Source organism: Rana temporaria, chromosome 3 (genome assembly GCF_905171775.1).
Source record: "Rana temporaria chromosome 3, aRanTem1.1, whole genome shotgun sequence".
NCBI lineage: Eukaryota > Metazoa > Chordata > Amphibia > Anura > Ranidae > Rana > Rana temporaria.
The window spans coordinates 411,134,779-411,159,785 of record NC_053491.1 but is presented as its reverse complement, the minus strand read 5'-3'; the positions used below and the strand labels follow the sequence as shown (position 1 = coordinate 411,159,785).

The 25,007-nt window shown below is 42.8% G+C and overlaps 1 protein-coding gene across 1 annotated transcript in view; it reads right to left on the bottom strand.

Annotated features, from left to right (window-relative positions):
- POLD2 (DNA polymerase delta 2, accessory subunit) overlaps positions 1-25,007 on the bottom strand; it is a 43,911-nt gene that overhangs the window by 6,605 nt on the left and 12,299 nt on the right. The window contains exons 3-9 of the mRNA XM_040346047.1: positions 24,357-24,478; positions 13,724-13,847; positions 12,152-12,266; positions 6,454-6,652; positions 3,617-3,697; positions 3,177-3,334; positions 2,969-3,096 (exon numbers count right to left, since the gene is read on the bottom strand). Of these exons, the coding sequence (XP_040201981.1) occupies positions 2,969-3,096; positions 3,177-3,334; positions 3,617-3,697; positions 6,454-6,652; positions 12,152-12,266; positions 13,724-13,847; positions 24,357-24,478 (927 nt within the window). The remainder of the gene's footprint in view (positions 1-2,968; positions 3,097-3,176; positions 3,335-3,616; positions 3,698-6,453; positions 6,653-12,151; positions 12,267-13,723; positions 13,848-24,356; positions 24,479-25,007) is intronic.

The following is a 25,007-nucleotide window of genomic DNA, read 5'->3' as shown; positions in this document are numbered from 1 at the left end:
GGCAATGGCGAGGCTACATTCATGGCCATGGTGAGGCTACATTCATGGCCATGGTGAGGCTACATTCATGGCCATGGTGAGGCTACATTCATGGCCATGGTGAGGCTACATTCATGGCCATGGTGAGGCTACATTCATTGCAATGGTAAGGGTGCAGATGGGCACTGATTAGGCTGCCTTCATGGGCATCAATAAATCTGATATATATAAATAACACGCCCAAGCTCATCCTTAGTCCTGACTGGCGCACAGGGATTTATTGAGGCCACAAAAGATATATATCCAATTAACAAGCCCAAGCTCATCGTCACCACACACAAAGGCAAGAGAATTCTTGTTGGGCCGTGTATTAGTGCTCGGACAAACACCGAATTGTAATAGTTCAAAGAATTTTAAGGCAAAATGGTCGGCCCACACGCATTTTTACTTCATCAAATCTGGCCCTCTTTGAAAAAAGTTTGGACGCCCCTGCGCTACACGGTGAAGAGGGAGAATAGCAAGGATTTTAAATTCGCTGGAACGGCTTCAGGGATGCCGACAGCTCGGCAACCCTGGAGGTAAGTACAGCGGGACCAAGGTGGTGGGGAGGGTGTCCAGTGTTCGTTCACCTATGCATGGTTTCTGTAAAGGTTAAATAGCCCTTTAATGTTTAGGTTAAGGTAAAAAAACATAAATCACTACATCTCTACAATACATGTACATTTTTACATGTTTTGTATGTCAATAAAAAAAAAGTTGATCAGCCAGAAATCCAGTGAGCTCCTAACTTTCTGCTCGAGTTGACAACACAGTGCCTCTGCTGCAGTGAAATCCCAAACAGTGTTGTCAGTCCTGTCCAGTTCGCCACTGCTCATTCCCATATCATAAGAGGTTGTTCTGTTGTACAAAGGGCAGAACTGGGCAATGCTGACAACATTGCTTTGGATTATAGTGCAGCAAAGTGTCAGAGTACACAGAAGCTCAGTGGATAGCTACGAGGATCAAGCGATACTTTTCTGTAACTGCAGTGCCTTTAAAAAGACAAATGTGTTTGTATTCGAGAGATGCACTGAATAGATTTCATCTGAACAATTGAATACCGATGGTCCAGATTAAAATTTAGGGGTCATTTACACTTTTGACAGCCCTTGCAGCCCCTCTGAAAAGCAGCATAGGGTGGATCACTTTCCAGAGGGCATTTGACAAATGGTTGGGAGGTGATATGTGGTCTTCTCACCACCAGTTTTATTCCCGAGAAAGCCCGTACCACCATGCAACAACCACGTGCACAGGGTTGTATAAATTTGGCTGTTTGACCCATGTGTACAAACCTGTCTAGCTGCCTCTGCAGATTAAATTGATATTAAAGACAATTTTTCTTTTGTTTAAAACTTACCTACCTTTTATACTTACCTGCTCTGTGCAGTTGTTTTGCACAAAGAAGCCCTGATACTCCTCTTCTTGGGTCCCCTGCCTACGCGCCTGGCCCCTGCCTTCTTCCAAGTGCCTCTAGAGCAGGCATGTCCAAAGTCCGGCCTGTGGGCCAAATGCGGCCCTTGTTCCAGTTTAATGCGGCCCCACTGGTAATTTGGATATATATATCTTTTGTGGCCCCCAATGAATCCCTGAGAGCCGCCGGGGATATACCATATTTATCGTTCAGGGAGGGGGCCGGACGAGTCCTGTCAGATTACATACAGGTGAATCTCCTGTATACTCAGCAGCATTTGTAATAGGAAGTCCCATCTCCTGGCCTGGCATTGGACGACTGTTCTGTCATAGGAGGCAGGACTTTATATTAAAGAGGCCGCCGAGCAAACAGGAGATTCCCCTGTATGTAATCTGTTTGCGCTCGTCCCGCCCTCCTCCCTGTCCCCTCTGAGGCTGCAGATGTGCATGGATCAGTCTGCACTCATGGCACGGGTGAGGCTGCACTCATGGCACGGGTGAGGCTGCACTCATGGCATGGGTGAGGCTGCACTCATGGGCAGTGACCCTTATTTTGCTTCACAGTTCTTTATTTTATTTCACCACACACAGCCACAAAGGCAAGAGAATTCTTGTTGGGCAGCGTATTTGGTAATTTGCATTTCATTTTAATGGTTCAAGGAATGTCAGGCAAAATGGTCGGCCCTCACGCATGTTCACTTCATCAAATTTGGCCCTCTTTGAAAAAAGTTTGGACACCCCTGCTCTAGAGCAAATAGCTTGCTACAATGGTAGCCGAGCAGGCTCACTCCCGAGTTGCTGCTCTGTGTCTCAATTTACACACAGAGCCATAGCTCAGCCCCACCCTCTCTCTCTGTCATTGGTTTACTGGCTTAGACTGACAGAAGTGGGAGCCATTCTCTCAATCAATTAGGAGGGAGAGTTCCCGGAGAGCCTAGGCACTCGTGCACATCACTGCTACACACAGATGTTTTTTTTTTTTACCCTCATGCATAGAATGCATGAAGGTAAAAAACCTTGAGCCTTTAGAACCACTTTAAGGGGGGCAGTCGGGGTGATTAACCGCCTTTTCTTTCTGCCCCTTCCCCTGGCCACGTGTGAATAAACCCTAAATGTGACTAGTTTAGACTTCTAGATGAGGATGTGAAAACATGCTATGGAAAAGGACTGTAAAAAGGGCAATCTAATGCCCAGAATGCTAAGCACCATGCAGCTTTTGTTTGCAATAAATGCATTTTGTATTCCAATACGAGTCTATGGGAGTGCAAAACCCACTTGATGTTGGTCAAATACAGGTCGGTATGCACCGGTCCTGAATTCTGAACGATCTCAGTAGCGTCTCATACTCATTCTATCAACACAAGCCCAAAGCCAGCCGACACAGGTCCCTAAATTAGCCAACTGGGACACTGCAGCAAGTAGCAGATTATATACATTAAATCAATAAATTTACTAACCAATGTACATATTTGGTTCCTAATTGTAAGGGGATAATAGCGTGCGCTCAGTAGATAGCATTACACAGATAGTGCACTCTTACCTAGTGTGTCTGGGGCAGTGGGACACATGTGCCCTACTTGTAACGTCCACTCCAGGATCTCCAGGTAATCCTGCATACTGCAGTACTTAAATATGTCAGTAATGTTCTGTCCAGAGGAACCCAGAAACCTGTGAAGATAGGCGGTCACATTCCACATTCTGTCAGTTGTATTTAGTCTATCCCATATAGGAAATGCAAGAAGGAATACCTGACTCCATCAATGTCTGCTTCATATGGGTTGGTTACCAGCTGAAGGGTAGAGTACGGAGAAGCCTGAGGAAACATACATCTGTGGAGGGGCTGCTGAGGAAGGACGTAGTTTGTTGGATCATAGGTTCCCGGCATGACATCTACAAACACAGAGCCCTGCAGACAACAAAGACTTGGTCAAGATTACTCAGGACACACACAATTCTAACACTACACAACCAATTTACTAAGGTGTGAAGTGGCTGAAGTGGAGTGCACACATACCATTTTTATATCCAGAAGAAACAGCAAACATCCAATCGTGTACAGGGTAATTCAAAAGAGTCACACACTTTCGTTCTACAACTTTTTATTTTTTAAATTGGTCATAACTTTTATCCGAGACAGAACCTAACATTCACACACAAAATGCAACAAAGTCAATACAAAGAAGCTTACACTGAGCTGAAGAAGGATCTCATCAAGCATCTTCACAGCGTCCACACTGGCTACTTGAGTCTTCTTACTGAGATATTTGGCCTAAATAAAATAAAGACAGCAAAATATGCAGCTGAAAAAAACTGTTTTACCTCCAAAACAACTTTTACTCTTAGTTAGCCAATATGCGAAAACAACTAATTGATTAATCGACAACGAACCGATTGGGAAATTAATCGATTACTATTTTCATGATCGATTAATCGGCCAGTAACATAATGAATAGAGTTTAAAAAAAATTCAATTAGCCCTTTACAGTACAAAAAGAGCAAATAATCGCTACTGTAAATATTACTTTCACTGTTCCACAATAAAAAAAATTAACCCCTTACGGTAGCGATTGTTTGCCATTTTTGTACTATAGAAGGGTAAAATTTTATTTTTTTAACCCTGTTATGTTACTAAACATTAGGGATGAGCTCCGGCGTCTTCGCACAGTCCACGTGCAGAGCCCGCTAGGAAGTCAGCACGGCGCTGCGCTAATCACAAGCAGGGAGACATTGTCCTGATGCTCGGCTACAGAGATCGGGAAATGTCTCCCTGCCTGTGATTAGCGCAGTGCTGACTTCCTGGCGGGCTCTGCACGTGGACTGTGCGAACACGCCGGAGCTCATCTTTACTAAACATCTTAGGCCTGGTTCACACACACCTCTATTTTTATTCGTTTTGCTTTTTACAGAAACACACTACAATTCATTTAACATGGTTTCCTATGGGACAATTTTCACATCTATGCTTTTTTCAGCCGATGCGTATTTGGAAAGGGTCAGGGACTTTTTTTTAATGCAAAACTGTGCTTTTTTGGTTCAATAAACTTTAATAGAGAAGTTGCAGAAAAGCATGTAATGCGTTTTTGCAGAAATTTGTTTTTTAATCTGCTCAACAACAAACTGGCCAAAAAAAAGCAAAGAACAAAATGCAAAATCACGTGTGCAAAAATTAAAACACACAGCTAAAAGCACTGCATAAACAGATCAAAAGCAAACTGCATAGGTGAGTACCAAGCCTTATGCTGGCCACGCGGCTACACTTGATCACCAACCCGCCCTTAGCCAGTAAATGTATATTGAGAAACAGCATACAAATGAGACCATATTTCTGCTTTTTTTCTCCTCTATAAGCAAGTTTAAACAATTGCTTAAAAGAGAAGTATGGCCAAAGCTATTTTAGATATATATATAAATATATCTATACATCTCTCTTTCTCTCATGGATCACTTTTGCTCTCCCATGACCCAGAGTCAGCTGATAGCAGGCAATATTGCTGGGATCCCCCAGCTGGTTGTTTGACAGCTGGCTCCCCCTCTAAGCAGCACCCACCCCCTGCCCTGTGCTCCAGCGAGTGCTGGAGGTGTAGAGTGGAGAAAAGTGTCTGGCATTCCCTGCTGCCCATTTTGAGCAGACTGAGAACAGAGCAATCAGTGGTCATGTGATTGCTCAGTTCTTGGGCTTAGGCCGACATGTGACAGCTGCTACAGCATAGAGGCGAGTATGGATGTTTTTTTTTTTTTTACAAACCCATACTTCTCCTTTAACAGCATGGTGGAAAGTAGTAGCTTAGAGTGCTGTCCCTTTCTCTCTAAAGCCCCATACACACGCTTAGATTTTCAGAAGACCGAACGTCCATTTTTTTTGACATGCTAGTCTCATGTTGAAAGTGAAGAGGTTACTCATAATACGATTTTTTTTCATACAAAAAAAAAAAGGTACGAATGAAACTATAATCTGATGTTGAGTTCACATCCGCCAAAAATGTTATAGTCTGCACATCCAACTTTTGTCTGAGGAAAAAGCGAAATCGGCTGTCAAAGGCACTGTACTAACGATCCAAAAATCGGCAGGCAGCTCGTCATATGAATTTTGCCATCCGATTTTCGTATCGTGTGTACGGGCCCTAAGACTGAGTACTGCTGTGCAGGTCATTTCAGAAGGTCACTATCAAAATCAGATATTTTTACTAGTTCCCTGTGAACCAGATTGAATGGTGAATTTATACTTTTAAAATACATATGGATAGTGTTAAAGGATTTGTAAAAAGAAAAGTATTTTATATGCATTCCATCCAGGACACTACCTGTTTACATGCTTCTTCAAGGGTTTCCTCTAGGTACTCCGGTTTCCTCCCACACTCCAAAGACATGCTGGAAGGTTAACTGGCTCCTGTCTAAATCAGCCCTAGTATGTGTATGCATATGTGGTAGTGACCTTAGAATTGTAAGCTCCTTGAGGGCAGGGACTGATGTGAATGCACAATATGTAAAACGCTGCGTAAATCATCTGAGCTATTAAAATACCTAAATAATAATTCTTTATTTATTTATTTTTTTTAAGGCATATGTGATGCACAAATGAATTGTAACAAAATAATACGTTTGTCTCTTGGAAATTGGCAGTATATCAGGGAGCAAGCAAACTGGAAAACCAGGGAAAAAGAAAAAAAATTACCACACCTTTATTGCCACATCCTATACTCTACACCAGGGACATGCAACCAGCGGACCTCCAGCTGCCGGCAAACCACAAGCCCCACGAGGCATAGCGAGACTCTAACAGCATCAAGCATGAAACCCAGAGGCATGATGGGACTTGCAGCTTGGCAACAGCCAGAGGTCCGCCAACCGCACGCCCCTGCTCTACGCCCTCAGACCCCAGGGGTTGGAAAGCACACCAGACCCAGAGACAGCAAACATTTGCCTCACATTCTCAGAATTAAATGCTGAAAAGCCTCGGTGCAAGGATGGATATCGTCATAGGGCATAAATAATAATTCTTTAATCACAGCTCCCATCATTAGGTACCTTGTTCAAGTAGTCTTTGCTCTGTGTGTTCTCACTAAGCAGATTGCCAGCCAATATGACGCGGGATATCCTTGCAGCACAGCCCTGCTCCTCCTCTGCTCCAGCCTGTCCAGTCACCAAGTCTAAGAGCAGCTGTAACCCCAACAAGCTATCCCCGCTGGCTCCACCTAGTCCCAAGCCAGATGTCATCAGTACATACCTGCAGGAAAGAGGCCAAGAAGGAACAGTCTTTATAAAATTCCAGAGAAAACTCAAATGACAAACATGATTTAATCTGCAGATAACAGTGCAAACATCTGCAGGAAACAATGGCAATATTTGCATAATTCAAACCTGTACAAAGATGTATGCCTATCGATAGGAGCTTGTTCATACGCCAAGTAGAAATATACCTAGAAATAAAAAATGTGCGAACAGACAGACTTTTTACTGCAGTACTATGGGGTATATTTATAGAGCAGTAAGTCCCGTTCACACTGGTGCATTGCGGGAACCAGCGCGATTTCTGTGCGGGTTCCCCACATCACATCTCACTCGCAGGCAGTTCACACTGCTCACTGCTGCGGGTGTGAATGTAAAATTAATGACACCTCAAATCGGTTCGCAGATCACAGTGCAAACTGTGAAATCTGACAGGAAACACCCATGCGATCCGATTCCAGAGTGGTAAGATGCAGTAAATGTTTGGTGAATATCACCGTCACTGCTTTATAAATATGACCCCCTGTCTATTCTACAATGAAGGCCTGTCTGTTTACCATCTTTTGACAATATACATTATGCTGCGCATTTGCAATCTCAGTATTTCCCTGAGATGAATATACTCTCGTCCCGTGTACATGTGTGGGAGCGATGTCATTCGGCAAGGTCAATCATGAAGGCCCAAGAACCCAAGCTGGGAAGAAGATTGGGCTAAGATATCAGCCTCAACAACAGAGCCAATATCGTGTGGACGTTGGATTGTGCGAGTATAGTTTCTGCTTTAACCCTTTCACTGCCAGAACCATGTTTGCGGTAATGTTTGTTTACAGGTTTAAAAAAAAAATTAAGCCTGAAGATTACATAAAACCCCCAAAATATATGTTTTCTGAAAGCACAGACCGTAGAGAATAAAATGGTGGTAGTTCCAATTTTTTATGTCACAGGATAGGAAATGCAAAATTTCAGTAAAAAGTACGGTACACTAAAGTAAATTTTAGACCTTGTATAGCGCATCTGGAAAGTATTCACAGTGCTTCACTTTTTCCACATTTTGTAATGTTACAGCCTTTTTCCAAAATGGATTAAATTCATAATTATCCTCAAAATTCTACAAACAATACTCCATAATGACAACGTGAAAGGATTTGTTTGAAGTCTTTGCATATTTATTAAAAATAAAATACGAAACAAAATGACATGTACATAAGTATTCACAGCCTTTTCTCAGTACTTTGTTAACCACTTCAGCCCCCTATCATTTTGTTGCCAAAGGACCAGGCCCCTTTTTGCGATTCAGCACTGCGTCGCTTTAACTGACAATTGTGCGACGTGGCTCCCAAACAAAATTGACATCCTTTTTTCCCCACAAATAGAGCTTTCTTTTGGTGGTATTTGATCACCTCTGCGGTTTTTATTTTTTGCGCTATAAACAAAAATAGAGCGACAATTTAAAAAAAAAAAAAAATTGCAATTTTTTTTTAATTTTTGCTATAATAAATATCCCCAAAAAATATATAATTTGTTTTCCCCTCCTCAGTTTAGGCCGATACGCATTCTTCTACATATTTTTGGTAAAAAAAAAAAAAAAAAAAAGAATCGCAATAAGCGTTTATTGATTGGTTTGCGCAAAAGTTATAGCGTCTACAAAATAGGGGGTAATTTTATGGCATTTTTATTATTATTTTTTTATACTAGTAATGAAGGCAATCAGCGATTTCTATCGTGACTGAGACATTATGGCGGACACATTGGACACTTTTGACACCACTGTCATTTTTACAGCGATCAGTGCTATAAAAATGCACTGATAACTGTGAAAATGACACTGGCAGTTAAGGGGTTAACCAGTAGGAGGCACTGTAGGGGTTAAGTGTTTCCTAGGGAGTGCTTTTTACTGTAGGGGGGATGGGCTGTGTGTCACATGACACTGATCTCCACAGAGCGGAGATCAGTGTCATTGTCACTAGGCAGAGCGGGGAGATGCTTGTTTACACAAGCATCTCCCCACTCTATCTCTCTGTGAGACGATCGCAGGTGTCCCTGCGGCGATCGAGTCCGCGGGACCCACGGTCGGGTTCACAGAGAAAGCGGCAGGGTCGTGAGCGTGCCGCCGGCGGTGCCCGCACGACGGCATCTTAAAGGAGACGTGTATATATACGTCCTTATGCCTGTCCGTGCCACTCTGCTGCCACCACCATGCTTCACTGTAGGGATGGTATTGGCCAGGTGATGAGCAGCGTAGTTTCCTCCAGACATGACGCTTGCCATTCAGGCCAAAGAGTTCAATCTTTGTTTCATCAGACCAGAGAATTTTGTTCTTTGTCCTTCAGGTACCTTTTGGCAAACTCTAGGCGGGGTGTCATGTGCCATTTACTGAGGAGTGGCTTCCATCTGGCCACTGTAACATACAGGCCAGATTGGTGGAGTGCTGCAGAGATGGTTGTTCTTCTAGAAGATTCTCTTCTCTCCACAGAGAAATGCTCTGTCAGTGACCATCGGGTTCTTGAATTGAATTTACCACAGGTGGACTCCAATCAAGTTGTAGAAACATCTCAAGGATGATCAGTGGAAACAGTATGCACCTGAGCTCAAATTTGGCAAAGATTTCAAGATTTCAAACTCACTTCTTTCACGTTACTATTATTTGTAAAATTTTGAGGAAAATAATGAATCCATTTTGGAATAAGGCTGTAACATAACAAAATGTGGAAAAGGTGAAGCGTTGCGAATACTTTCCGGATGCACTGTATATCTACTTATCTGAGTGCTTTCACAAACCCACGTCAATCTTATATGACTATCCTCTTTTGGCAGCGCTTCTGGATTGGTGGCTAACAGAAATTTTAGACTTAGATGATGACGACGACTCAACGTACATCTGTGATGTACCCATTAAACACAAAGGCCCGTCTCAGAAAGGACTTACGACGGCGTATCTCCAGATACGCCGTCGTAAGTCCAAATGTGCGCCGTCGTATCTATGCGCTTATTCAGGAACTGAGATACGCCTGAATTTTGCAAGATACGACCGACATAAGTCTCCTTACGCCGTCATATCTTGGGTGCATATTTACGCTGGCCGCTAGGGGCGCTTCCGTAGATTAACGCGTCAAATATGTAAATGAGCTAGATACGCCGATTCACGAACGTACTTGCGCCCGTCGCAGTAAGCTACGCCGTTTGCGTAAGTCCGACTTAACCTTACCCCTCATAAAGCAGGGGTAAGTCATGTTAAGGTATGGACGTCGAAAACGTCGGAACAGCCGTCGTATTTTACGTCGTTTACGTAAGTCGTACGTGAATGGGGCTGGGCGTAGGTTACGTTCACATCGAATGAATGGAGTCGGCGTATCTTAGGGAGTAAATTCGACGTGATTCTGAGCATGCGCGCGCATGCGCCGTTCGTTCGGCCATGCATTTACATGGGGTCACGCTTAATTATAATACAACACGCCCACCTTCCACCTACTTTGAATTAGGCGGACTTACGCCGGGCGATTTACGTTACGCCGGCGCAACGTTGTCGGCGAGTGCTTTGTGAATACAGTACGAGCCTCTCCAAATTACGTCGGCGTAGCGCATATGAGATGAGCTACGGCTACGCCCGCACAAAGATACGCCGATGTACGTGAATCTGGGCCCTAGTTTCTATCAGGGACTGGCTTTTTAAATTCTAGATTGCTCACAGAGCATACTTTAGCCCTCACCAACTCCATAAGCTAAATATCAACGCTCTCCCTGGCCTGGAGGAGGTGTAATCACTCAACTGGTGTTTTTTTTTCTTTAAAAATATATCTTCCATTTGCATACAATAGGAAAGACAAAGTCACATATGACATTTTTTTTTTTTTTACATATCCAGCCATATTTCAATATTAAGAGGACAGTGTCAAAGTCTTCAATATGGTTGCACACATGTCCTTTGCTCCCTTCCTGTGGCAGATCAGAGCCCGCAGTCCTGGTCACCGAACATCATATCTGAGCAAACCATACATGTGTGTTCCATTACACAACTGCTCATTTGCAAATCCCTCATGAAAAGACTCTCTTTGTGCTTTCCCAGAATGAACATGAGTTTATTTCTTCATAAAATTAGGCAGAAATCCAAAACATTCAAGACACGCCAAACTTCATGTTTATTCTTAAAAGCTTAACTCAACATTGTCTGCCCATTTGATGACATTAAAATACTGCAGGCTCCTACACATAAACAAGTACTAATTTTGTTGGCGGCAATATCTGTATGGATATCAGCAGTGTGATAATCATTTGCCGTCATGACATTAGTTGCTAGAAGTTTGACATAAGGGACGTTGGTTGGAGTCACAATATGACAGCTGGTACATTTCTGTAACAAATAGCAGCCTACACAACACAAAAACAAGTTCAGGCGTATTTACATAAAACCCATAATGAACAGCAACAGTAATGCCATGTTCACTGGTTTCCCAAAGAAAAGGATTCTTTTAGGAACCATAAAGTAGTTATGATTATCCCTTTACAGCTGACAGGGGACAGCCCTTTACAAGTTCATTTTCTTAAAATCAAAGGCATTATATGGGCATCCTGGTCATGTGATCACAGTAGTTGGCTGTCTCAGTGATCACATGATTGGGAGCACACCCCATTGGCTCCTGATCCCCATTGGCTCCTGATCGTATGACTGGGAGCTGGTGCTGGTGGTGACTGCAATGTCACTGTGCTGGGAGCGCAAAGAGAACATGCGCACACCAGCTGTACTCATGTGGCAGCCCGGTGTTAAAGCCCAGTACAATCTATTACTAGCCAGAATGGCTTACTACCAGCAGGCAGAAAACCTTTCATTTCAGGAGAAGAAGCAAGCATGGCAGTAGCTGTTTAAGCTGAGAACCAGCCAATTTTTGAAAAGAGCGGGGGAGCCTCTGAGGACTACTAACAAGATTTTTTTGTATTATTTTTGTCTGTATAATGGGCCTACCCTCCCTCCTCTATCCACCACACCAATCCCAACATCCAGAGTGCTGAGGAGGGATTTAAACATCAAGCCCTATTAACTCTACCTACTAAAATTTCCTTACTCATTGCAAGATACAAAAAACAAAATTAACGAAAATAAAATGTGATATTCGGTATGGCTAAATGAGAACCACCTCAGCTGTTATCCCAGCACCGGATCATTAATAAAAGTGGATGGTGACTGAGGCAAAGGAATGGCAGAGCACTAGAATCCCATAAACATGCTGAGGACTTTAGAGATGGGGTTAAGGATAAGTAGGAGAAATCAGGCGATGAGTCTCTACAACACATTCCACATGCCCAGCTCTGGCTATAGAACTACTGTGGTTTCTGGTGCTTAGGAAAGCAGCCATGGCTTCCTTAAAGTACATTTCTGTGTAACTTGCATGTGTCAGCATTAACTGTGAAACAGGAGACAGCAGCCTGCCAGACGTGCACAACGATCACCCTAAGGCTCCAAGTGAATCACATGATAGGTGAATAATAACAGTAGGGGACATACCTGTCCTCACCCAGTTCTGGCAAAGGAGACTGTGGGGGGAGGGATGCCATGCAGAAGTCTTCCACCGCAAACTTCCCAGCATCATCCTCTGAACCGAGGACTGCAATAACAGCACCTGAGGGGGGTTCAGGAAGAGCATATTATAGAGGTTTAGAACATGTGAAATACAGCAAACACTGATACAATCAACATGTTACTTTTAATAACAGACAGTAATTATTGTGATTATACAATCTGTGGACAGTGAGGAAAATCCAGACAATAAAATAACCTGCCCTCAGACAAAAGGAAGTGCCTCGTTTCTTGCCAAACCACCCACATGCCTGTGTCATTTATTCAGTTTCTTGTGAATAGACTACAAGTACAGTCTGCCAATGCGGTTGATGGCTTCTAGTTCTCAAAGAGGGGCAAGGGCGCTGGCGAGTGTCCTCATTGATTTTTCCTGTTCTTAGCACAACACTTGCTTGCAGACAATTACTCCTCAACACCTCCGGCACATCACTTGCTTGTACTTCCAGGACCAACTAGTACAGGTTTAGGCCTGACACTGGCTCAGCCAGGCCTTGCAAGTTCCCTTTGTGGGTAGGGACCTAGGACACCTATAATGTAGCAAAAATATGACAGACCCTGCCAGCCCTCATGGCTTTAGCCGCCTCGCTCTCCTGTCCATACTTTCACAGTCCACTCTTCTGGTTCTGCACCCATCCCAGTAATCTCAGGCGTGCCTCCCCAGTCCTCCTGACTGTGCATCACTTACCAGCCCTCCTAGTCTTTGTTTTAATAAGATCATTACTCTCTGGTCTCTTTTCTTATACTATTGCATTACCTGTCTCCAAGCATGCACATAACTGAATGTTACTGAAGCAGTAAATTATGGGACCTATATTATGACACATAAGCCATATAAGAAGAGTCAGGGGATAATTTAAAGTGGAGGTTCACCCTAAAAACAAGTATATACCATTCAATCCAGCATACTGCCGACATGTACAGTATGCTGTTTTATTCTTTTCGGTTTACATACCGTAGTATAGGTATTTTCCCCCCCGGCTTCCAGGTAGTGAATCCCGCGGGAGTGGGCGTTCCTATTCAGAGACTACGTGATTGACGTATGACAAAAGCTTCACCCCCGGCACATAATGCGCTTCACCAGTTTCCGAAAGAAGCCGAGCATCGAGACGGCTCTATACGGCGCCTGCGCACCGACGTTCGGCTTTTTTCGGAAACTGGTGACGCGCCTTTTGCGCCGGGGGGGAAGCTTTTGTCATACGTCGATCACTTAGTCTCTGAAGAGGAACGCCCACTCCCGCAGGATTCACTACCCGGAAGCCGGGGGGGAAATACCTATACTACGGTATGTAAACCGAAAAAAAAAAAATAGCATACTGTACATGTCGGCAGTATGCTGGATTGAATGGTATATACTTGTTTTTAGGGTAAACCTCCGCTTTAAATATTATATTAAGCTTACTGTTTAACTTTAAATAACACAAAGGAGAAAAGGGTTAAAAAGGAGGGGTTTCCTTTAAAATTCTACAATCGTCAATGAAAATACTGATAAGCAATACCTACCGGTCACAAACTTATTTACATCTGTGGCCCCCTCCAGCCTAATCCTCTGCAGTTCATCCTCCAGTATAAGCTCATCTGTGTCACTGATATATTTTTGTCTGGGTGGCTGAGGCAGAAGATTGTGCTGCAAAGATGAAAAGAGATTCTGTTATAAGAAGCAACCAGTCATCAGTAAATCCACACATCACGTCCATAGAATGGAGACACAAAAGGTATTGCCATCCACAGCACAGGGTCCCGGGGGTTAAACTTCACCAGGATTCTGTCTCTGTGAATTTGTATGTGGTATCATTTCGCATGTCCAAAAACAACGTTCAATAGATTCTGCCTAATCTTTTCCCACGGTACCTGACCACCTCTATGACTGTGATAAAAGACATTAGACCACTACTTACATGATTGTAATCACAATATAACACATCATTTATAAAGAAGATTGTGGACTATGTTTGTGAATTTCATATTGATTATTTATACTGTATATAATAAATCTAGTGGTTATTCACATTTTATCTATTGTTGACATTGTTTGTTGCGCACACACACACACACAGGAGATTGAGGAATATTGTATTTTGGCAGTACAATGAAATTATTAGTAATTACTTGTGCTATACTTTGGAGGTTTATAAATACATGATAGAAATGTCTGCAATGATCAGAAAACCAGAAAACCCATGATCATCCTTGTAATCTCCATATGCTGAATGAGGCAAACATCAGCAACTCTACAGCAACACATGGATGTGCATATGAAAAGGTTGTGCCAAGATATGTCCGAGCATCAACAAGAAAGATTTTAGTTTTTTCAAAAGCATTAAGTCTTTGAAATGTACAATGACTGCTATCTTTCGCCCGTTAAATTGGAATTTAAGGCCTTTTGGATGTACTATTATTCCCTTTTTTTGGTAATATACGTAATGTAATATAGCTGAAGAGGAAGCTGTAATGTAATATCCATATATGCTGTCTGTTTTTCTTTTTTGTTTCTCTTTCTTAAAAATGAAAATAAAGAATAAAATAAAATAAAAAAATGAAATGTACAATGAATAAATAGGATACAAAACACCTAATCAAAATATATGCAATGTGGGAGGAGCTTCCTGGTGATGCCTGGGTGATGGAATGTGTAGAGGCAGGACTTCTGGTCAATTACGTCACACCAGCAGACATAATTTCTGCCACTTTGAACGCAAGCTGGCTCCAGTACTCAGAGGTCCTACTGGGTACCGCATGAGGCATCATTTTATGCAAGTACATTTTTTATATGTTTTTTTTTTTTAAATGGATGCAAATACATTTTTTAATTAAGGCTTGTAACTTGTACAGTATAGGATTTCATGTTATCTGTGCTTAGCCTTGCCAAGAAGAGCTAATCCAGCTCTGAGCAATTCACATCTTTTTTCAGTGAGAAAAAAAATGGACAGAAATAGAAATAGCAGTCAGTTCTTCCCCCCTTGTTGTGAGCGACAGGTGATTTACATATCTCATGCAGGAGCCTGAGAGAGGCTTTGCCTCTCAACTCCCACACACAGCTCTGTAGAATCGTCCTATGTAGACTGCGGAGTATGTGCACATGCGCAGGAGTGACTTGGGGCCATAAGCACGCTTTGCCACTCCTGTGCGTGCACTTTAGTCTCCCCTGACGCGAGGCTCATCCTCGCAATGCGGACTGCCAGGGGAGTGTAGTGGTGGGCGGAGAAGTCCTTGTATGTCACGACTCCGCCCACCGAGCGCCGGACAACAGATTCGGGAATATTGCAAGCTCCACTAAGCTAAAGGGCGAATTATGACAGGTAAAGATACATGCAGGAGGCATGTATATCCTTCTAGACATGCCTTATTTTATTAAATTAGAAACGACAACAGTGGGTTTACATCCACTTTAAAGAAACTTGTTGCCCAGTGATATTTTTTCTGGATCTATCCTTCTGCATTAGCAATTAAAAGGGTTAATATGAATACAGTATGAGACTTTCCCAAAGTGATGAAAACTGGAAAGGATGAACTTGGCATAGTAAAAAGCCACATATTGACCTTGTTATAGTTTAAGGTTTCAATTGTAGCTGGTGAGTAAGCACACATTTTGGGGGTACTCTGGACAATAATGTGGTACATTGCTAATGTGGAGCACTTTTAAAGTCTTTGGATCACATATATGTTTTGGCGTGATTCCTGTGCATGGACATTTGAAGCAATTATTTTGGCCTGTGATATAATTTGAAACATTTATGGTAGTATAGTTTAAGCACTTTGGGATACATACTATATAATGTTTGCACGATATGTTAGGCCGACCCATACATGGTTCCTGCTGAACCAGCCGAGATTTGAAACATGTATGGGCAGGCTGAATGTACCAAGTGGATCGATTGATCTACTTGGGTAACAACCAGCCTGCTGGATTTTGCATGCCATTATTGCTAGTGAATGGTATAGCTGCTAGCAAAAATTACTGTCTTCTCCTGGTGAGGATGGCTTCTCCTGCTGGGAGAATACAATGGTTCGGCGGAAGGGAGTCCCCCTGTCAACAGTGTCTGTGGTCAGTGGTTGCAGGAAAAAATATTCACAACGTGTATGTCCTGCCTTATATAGATAGTCAGGTTACGTAAATGCCAATTAGCACTTTATAGTTATTTAGCACATTTAGGTAGCGCTGTTTTTTTCGTTATTATAGTGCCCTTTTGGGGAGCACATAGAATGGCTTCTGGGTTTGTAGTGGAGGGATATTTAGACACAAAGCACAGGTGCCACCAGAATACTTAATATAGTAATATGGGAGGAATTAAAATAAAAAAAAGGGGATGGCTTTGCTAATTACCACAAATCACCAGTCCATGGTAAAAAAAAAAGAAAAACTCCACAATCACTATAAATCTGAGGGGTAGATCTAAAAATGAAGGGAAGCTCTGCTGATTTTATTATCCAATCATGTGCAATTATTATTTTGCTTGCATGTCCCCCTCAGATCTACAGCAACTGCACTTCCAGGTGCACGTTCAGTGCAATTTAAAGTGCACTTTTCACTTGTAGTGCAAAGTGGATTTGCCTTTAGTAAATAACCCCCTATGTGTTGCACTTCTGGCTGTATGAAAAACAGCATAAAAAATACCTGACAGCATCCCTCTCCTATCAGTGGTGAACTGCTGACAGCTTCTGCAGTGTGTCTCTAAGACATATCAGCACTGAATTGCCAGTGACTGGAAGAGAGTCACCTGGTCTGATGAATGCGCCACAAGGGTGGTGTGGAAATGCCTACAGGGTACACTGAAATGCAGTAGAATAAAGCACCCACCTCATAACCACTGAAGCTGTATTATGCACTGAAGTGTGCTCAGATTTAACACTGGGAAGCTATAGGGGCCACTGCCACAATGTGGGCTCACTGTCCTCAAGGCCTATGCCAGTCCAACACAATTAAAAATGATTTGCAGCATTCCTTCTATCTGAATTTCCAAAACGATTATGTTCATGTATCTTTTGATATATCCAACTAGTTTGACCTTAGAGGCAGGGAAATGCCCCAAAAGCTGTTGGAAGTGCATTAATACAACCACCTTATATACTGCACAACTAGAAGTACTAGTGCATATTCTTGAGTCATGGTCTGCAATTTTGCATCAAAACGCCTGAATAAAGTATAAGAAAAAGCTTATTTTGCTACAGATAGAAACCTATTGTTGTTCAGTCTTTAATTATTTTTAAGTCCTGCAGAAAACCCCTAATACGGATCAGCACCACTCATGACTCTATATAGAAGAAAATAAATGCATGCGTTTTCAGAGCTAAATCAAATAAAACACTCCAGCTACTCCACAGGAATGTCTAGTTACTATTTGTAGAAGTAACAGAGACGAAGTTTATGCTTTTTATTAAGAACTTGGAACATTATCTGCCGAACAGACAGAGAGATGTGACTGCCATCCTCTGGAAGATAAAGGAATTGCATGAAAACAGAAGAAAAACAAAGGCAGCCTAAAGCTAGCCATAAACTGCTTAAAGGATAAATTCGCCTTTTGTAACATGTTACATCCATATTCAGGGTTTAACATGCAACATGTTATCGGTGTACCGGCCCCTGCTCCCCCGAACCCCCATTCTGATATCTAGTGGAGGATCTTGTTTGTTGTAAAGTTGAACTTATCCGTTAAAGGAGAAGTCCAGCCAAAGCTCGATTGGCTGTACTTCTCCTTTGGATCACAGGAGTGCAGTTTGCACTCCTGTAACTCATTTTCAGCAGAGAGCGGGCTGTCTGCTCCCTGCCAGTGTCGACATCACTGCTGTCAGTCGGGATCTGCCAGTCAGCCACCCCCCACAGCTCAGCACTTCAATGTGTGTATCCCCTTTTTGCAGTTTGTGAGAAGCCATGTGGGGGGTTACAGCAAACATGTGGAAGAAGGTGCTCTGGTCAGATGAGACCAAAATTTTACATTTGGCCTAAAAGCAAAACACTGTGTGGCTGAAAACTAACACTGCGCATCACCCTGAACACACCATCCCCACCGTGAAACTTGGTGGTGGCAGCATCATGTTTTGGGGATGCTTTTCTGCAGTAGGGACAGGGAAGCTGGTCAGAGTTGATGGGAAGATGGATGGAGCCAAATACAGGGCAATCTTAGAAGAAAACCTGTTAGAATCTGCAAAAGACTTGAGACTGGGGCAGAGGTTCACCTTCGAGCAGAACAATGACCCTAAACATACAGCCAGAGCTACAATAGAATGGTTTAAATTAAAGTATACTCATGTGTTAGAATGTCCCAAAGTCCAGACCTAAATCCAGTTGAAAATCTATGGCAAGACTTGAAAATTGCTGTTCGCATACGCTCTCCATCCAATCTGACAGAGCTTGAGCTATTTTGCAAAGAAGAATGGGCAAAAATGTCACTAGATGTGCAAAGCTGATAGAGACATCCCACAAAAGACTTGCGGCTGTAATCGCAGAGAAAGGAGGTTCTACAAAGTATTGACTCAGGGGAGCCGAACACAAATGCACGCCACACTTTTCAGATCTTTATTTGTAAAAAAAAACAAAAAACATTTAAAACCATTTATCATTTTCCTTCCACTTCACAATTATGTGCACTTTGTGTTGGCTTATCACATAAAATCCCCCAAAATACCATGCTTGACTGTAGGTAAGACACACTTGCCTTTGTACTCCTCACCTGGTTGCTGCCACACACGCTTGACACCATCTAAACCAAATAAGTTTATCTCGGTTTCATCAGACCACAGGACATGCTTCCAGTAATCCATGTCCTTAGTCTGCTTGTCTTCAGCAAACTATTTGCGGGCTTTCTTTTGCATCAACTTCAGAAAAGGCTTCCTTCTGGGACGACAGCGATGCAAACCAAATTTGATGCAGTGTGCAGCGTATGGTCTGAGCACTGACAGGCTGACCCCCCCCCCCACCCCTTCAACCCACTGCAGCAATGCTGGCAGCACTTAAACGTCTATTTCCCAAAGACAATCTCTGGATATGATGCGGAGCACGTGCACTCAACTTCTTTGGTCGACCATGGCGTGGCCTGTTCTGAGTGGAACCTGTCCTGTTAAATCACCATATGGTCTTGGCCACCATGCTAAAGCTCAGTTTCAGGGTTTTGGCAATCTCATTTTTATGTAGAGCAACAATTACAATTTTTTTTCAGATCCTTAGAGAGTTGTTTGCCATGAGGAGCCATGTTGAACTTCCCGTGACCAGTATGAGAGAGCAATAACACCAAATTTAACAGACCTGCTCCCCATTCACACCTGAGACCTTGTAACACCAACGAGTGTCGTGGAAATTTTATGTTGATGTATTTAATATGTATTGTCATAGTGTCACCTAGTGTTAGTTCTCCCGCAACCCGTTCTAAAGAGCTGACTGGGGCAGACTGACGCTGGTTGAGATCCGTTATGTAGTGGAGAACTTCCTGTTTGAGAGAGGAGTTTGCAGAGTGAGGATATGTCTGTCGGCAAAAGGGCTCCTGTGTGATGCACAGACGTTCGCGCGGGGGGGATGTGTCCGCTCTGCGGACGCATTATCGGTTTAGCGGATGTGCGCTCTTGTTACTTTTATGCCTGATCAACATATTTATGGTGTCATGGGCATACAATTGCAGATAAGCTCCCCTCGCCAGGAACTGTGTTCATAGGTTGTTATATTATTCATGTTGTTTGGATTTAACTAACCCTGTTGGAAGGGTTTACTATATTGTCACATCCTGTGTTGTCAAATCCTTATATGGTAATTTCCTGTGTGGAGGTCACATCCTGTGATGTCACTTCCCATGGAGGAGGCGATTGGCTGCTGGAGGCATCACTTCCTGTTGGTCATTTCTTTTGTGATTTACGAATAAAAGGCAAAGCTGGCCAGGGCTCTAGGCAGCCATGCTGAGGAGCTGAGAACATAAATGTATGGTCATGTCTGTTTTTTTGGATGAGTGGGTTTTTAGGTAAGATGCATTATATCATTAGAAGAAAAGTGTGCTTTTTAGCACACGGAGATTTGGCTGTGTGCTCCGTGTACAGCCAAACTTTCCATGTCACGAGTCACATGACACCGGGGAGGCAAAATGGCTAATTTGCCACAATTTAGACATTTTCACTTAGGGGTGTACTCACTTTTGTTGCCAGCGGTTTGGACATTAATGGCTGTGTTGAGTTATTTTGAGGGGACCGCAAATTTACCTGGTTATACAACCTGTACACACGCTACTTTACATTGTAGCAAAGTCATTTCTTCAGTGTTGTCACATGAAAAGATATAATAAAATAGTTACAAAAATGTGAGGGTGTACTTACTTTTGTGAGATACTGTATGTCAAAGGGCCGCAACCCAGTACACTGGCCAGGAGAGTCCATCACTCCCTGCTGGGTGCTCTGCAATGATCTAGTGGTGTGTGCTAAGACTCTCTAACTCTGCCCTTTTTAGGGTTCCCATCCTCTCCAAACTTTCAGATAGCACAGAGGGTGCACTATCCAGTGTGTCTGTGACAACAGCAGGGTAGTGAAATAGATTATGCATTTTTTACTTTAGCTGGCAATGGATCATCTTTTGTGAGATACTGATATATACTACTGTATATAAATAAATTCTCCAAAAACACTCCAGTGCTAAATCCAGGGGTCTTCTTCAACAATGCTTCACTCAACAATGCAGTGCTATTCCCAACACATAAATAGAAGTGATCATAAAGTGCTGATTCAAATCTCATACTATAAATACACTCACGTTTGAGTGTGCACATAATGGTGCATACAGATAAAAGCATACACAGATGGAGTCTGGCCCCTTAAGGAGCATAAAACATTGGCTACACACTCACTCCCGAATCATGGACAACGTCACTTCCAGTAACGTGATGACGTAATTGGCTCCGCCCGGACATGTTTCATCATGTCACTTTATCAAGGGTCAGTCGTATTTTATGGCTAGTTCCATTACGGTCATTTCACATTTTTCTGCACATTGTTGCATTTCAGGGGGTAGTTCTATATTTAGATAGAGGGTAACACCATTATTGTATATACCACATACACAACTTTATAGTGATATATATATATATATATATATATATATATATATATATATATATATATATATACACACACAGTACAGACCAAAAGTTTGGACACACCTTCTCAATCAAAGAGTTTTCTTTATTTTCATGGCTGTGAAAATTGTAGATTCACACTGAAGGCAACAAAACTATGAATTAACACATGTGGAATTATATATAACAAAAAAGTGTGAAACAACTGAAAATATATTTCATATTCTAGGTTCTTCAAAGTAGCCACCTTTTGCAGCAGACACATCTCTAGAACTGTTAATAGGAGACTGTGTGAATCAGGTCTTCATGGTAGAATATCTGCTAGGAAACCACCGCTAAAGAAAGGCAACAAGCAGAAGAGACTTGTTTGGGCTAAAGAACACAAGGAATGGACATTAGACCAGTGGAAATCTGTGCTTTGGTCTGATGAGTCCAAACTTGAAATCTTTGGTTCCAACCCCTGTGTCTTTGTGCGACGCAGAAAAGGTGAACGGATGGACTCTACATGCCTAGTTCCCACCGTGAAGCATGGAGGAGGAGGTGTGATGGTGTGGGGGTGCTTTGCTGGTGACACTGTTGGGGATTTAATCAAAATTGAAGGCATACTGAACCAGTATGGCTACCACAGCATCTTGCAGCGGCATGCTATTCCATCCGGTTTGCGTTTAGTTGGACCATCATTTATTTTTCAACAGGACAATGACCACAAACACACCTCCAGGCTGTGTAAGGGCTATTTGACCAAGAAGGAGAGTGATGGGGTGCTGCGCCAGGTGACTACCTCTTGAGAATGCCAAGAGTATGCAAAGCAGTAATCAAAGCAAAAGGTGGCTACTTTGAAGAACCTAGAATATGAAATATATTTTCAGTTGTTTCACACTTTTTTGTTATGTATAATTCCACATGTGTTAATTCATAGTTTTGATGCCTTCAGTGTGAATCTATAATTTTCATAGTCATGAAAATAAAGAAAACTCTTTGAATGAGAAGATGTCCCCAAACTTTTGGTCTGTACTGTATATATATTTATTTTTTTTTTAATACATTCTCAAGGGGGTGTATCATTCATTTTTCACAAGGAGTGCTATTCACTTTTTGTTCTAGCACACATTCTCCTTGTTTAATTACACGGATACTTTTGAGTTAATTTGCAAACCCTATTTAGACACTTGTAGGGAGATTTGCATCAACACTTTATGGTCACTTATATTTGTTTGGAGTAGCGCTGCATTGTTTTCTTGTTTGCCATCTTATTAGGTGTGGGGAAACATGCTAATCCTGGCAGCCACTCAGTTACAATATTAGGGAGTTCTGCGCAGTGGTTGTTTTGCTATATTGTTTTCTTCAATCCACAATGCTTCTTTGGGGTGCAGCTCTCCTCAGACTGGGAAATCTTCAATAAACTGCAAAAAACACAGAGGAAGGTGCAAATACCCTGTGCATTATAGCCCCCTCAGAGCTGTTTTAACTACTTGCTTACTGGGCATATATACCCCCTTCCTGACCAGAGGACTTTTTGCGATTCGGCACTGCGTCGCTTTAACTGACAATTGCGCGGTCGTGCGACGTGGCTCCCAAACAAAATTGACGTCCACAAATAGAGCTTTCTTTTGGTGGTATTTGATCACCTCTGTGGTTTTTATTTTTTGCGCTATAAAACAAAAATAGAGCGACAATTTTGAAAACAAAAATATTTTTTACTTGTTGCTATAATAAATAGCTCAATTTTTTTTTCTCAGTCTAGGCCGATACGTATTCTACATATTTTTTTTTTTTTTTACTAGTAATGGCGGCGATCTGCGATTTTTAATCGGTACTGAGCAGGGCTCAAGTCCTGCGGGAACGCGTGGGAACGGAGTTCCTGCACTTTTTTCTCAGCAGGAACTCAGTTCCCTTTGCAGGACTAGAGCAGCCGAGCCAATCCTTCACTAAGCGGCAATGCCCAGCTCGAGTCACTGTCAGAACTTGCTTCTTTCTAAATCCCGCGATAACACGCGGCAGACCTCCGAAATGTCTCCTGGGAACAATGACAAAAACTCCCAGGAGACATTGCGGCATCGAGGAAGTGACGGAATACCTGCACACTACCTGATGAATCCATATACAGGAAGCGGCCAGTAACATAAAGGATTACTAAGGTACAGTGGATTGAAAAAACAAACATGCGTTAGTAATTATGCATATGAGCGTATAATTTTTTTTTTTGGTGGGGGAGTGGATCTTGGGTGGGAGTTCCCACACTTTTTTCCCCAGGACTTGACCCCTGGTACTGCGACATTATGGCGGACACATCGGACACTTTTGACACATTTTTGGCACCATTCACATTTATACTGCGATCAGTGCTATAAATATGCACTAATTACTGTATAAATGTGACTGGCATTGAAGGGGTTAACACTAGGGGGTGAGGGAGGGGTTAAATGTGTACCTTAGTAAGTGTTACTAACTGTGGGGGAAGGGGATTGACTGGGGGAGGTGACCGATCTGTTTCCCTATGTACAAGAGACACAGATCGGTCTCCTCTCTCCCTGGCAGGAAGTGGATCTGTGTGTTTACACACACAGATCCACGTCCTTGTCTCTGTAACCGCCGATCGCGGGAGCCTGGCGGACATCGCGGCCGCCAGGCACGCGCATCGGCATCCCAGTGATGCGGCGGGCACGCCAGTGCGCTCCCCCCAGTGGCCAGGAGGAGCGGAGGCCGTAAAAACACGGCGGCTCAGAGAATTAGAACCACCCTGCGGCCGTATAAAGTCGTACGGCCGTCAGGAAGTGGTTGAGCTCTAAGAAAGGGGGTCTGTCCCCTGAAACACATTAGCCATCCAATCGCTTGGTCCCACGACAGGTTACACCGCGTTCAGCTGACGTACACCAGTTTTATCCGCTTGGGAGTATCCATTTGCCTTGGTGGCTTGAATTAATTGGTCTATGGTAATGCACAAGGTGTTTGTGCCCTCCTGTGATTTTTTGTAGTTTATTGAATTTAAATATAAACCTTCAGCCTATGAAACAACACAGCATGTAGATGTTTTGATGGGTGTCCCTTTTTAGAAACAGAAAGCATTGTATGTAGTGGGAGAACACTTGTACCTCTTCACTGATCTCTCTTAGAATTGATGGCTGGAGTTCCATAGATTTGAATAGTGTCCCCACCACACAGCATCTCTCTGCTCCCTGCAGCTCACATAACTTCCGCACAGTTATGTCATCACCTGTAAGCAAAGAAAGATACAGAGTTACTACACAGCACTGGGTTAGAGATCAAAACCAGAAATAAGACTGTTTGTAAATAAGAAGTGGTTTAATGTCCATTACCATTTCATTTCTGAATCCATAGTTCTTTAAAATGAAAGGATGAGCATACATTTAATTAAAAAAAAAACCTACGTTAGATCTACCGGTAACGGTATTTCTACGAGCCTTCCAGGACGGCACACCAGAGAGATAAGGGCTCCTCCCACAGGAAACACAATCAATTGACAAGTTTGTTATAAGTTCCCACCCCTCCCCTTGCTCCTCAGTATTTAATAAAGTAATCTTGAACTGGTTCACAAGGGGCACCCCATCGGTACTTACCATTTAGCATATAGCTTCCTTTCTTCACATAGGGTGGGTAGTAGGCCTGCCGTCCTGGAAGGCTCGTAGAAATACCGTTACCGGTAGATCTAACGTAGGTTTTCTCCTACGCCTTCCAGGACGGCACACCAGAGAGGATATAAAAGGACCTCAGGCCTACCTCAG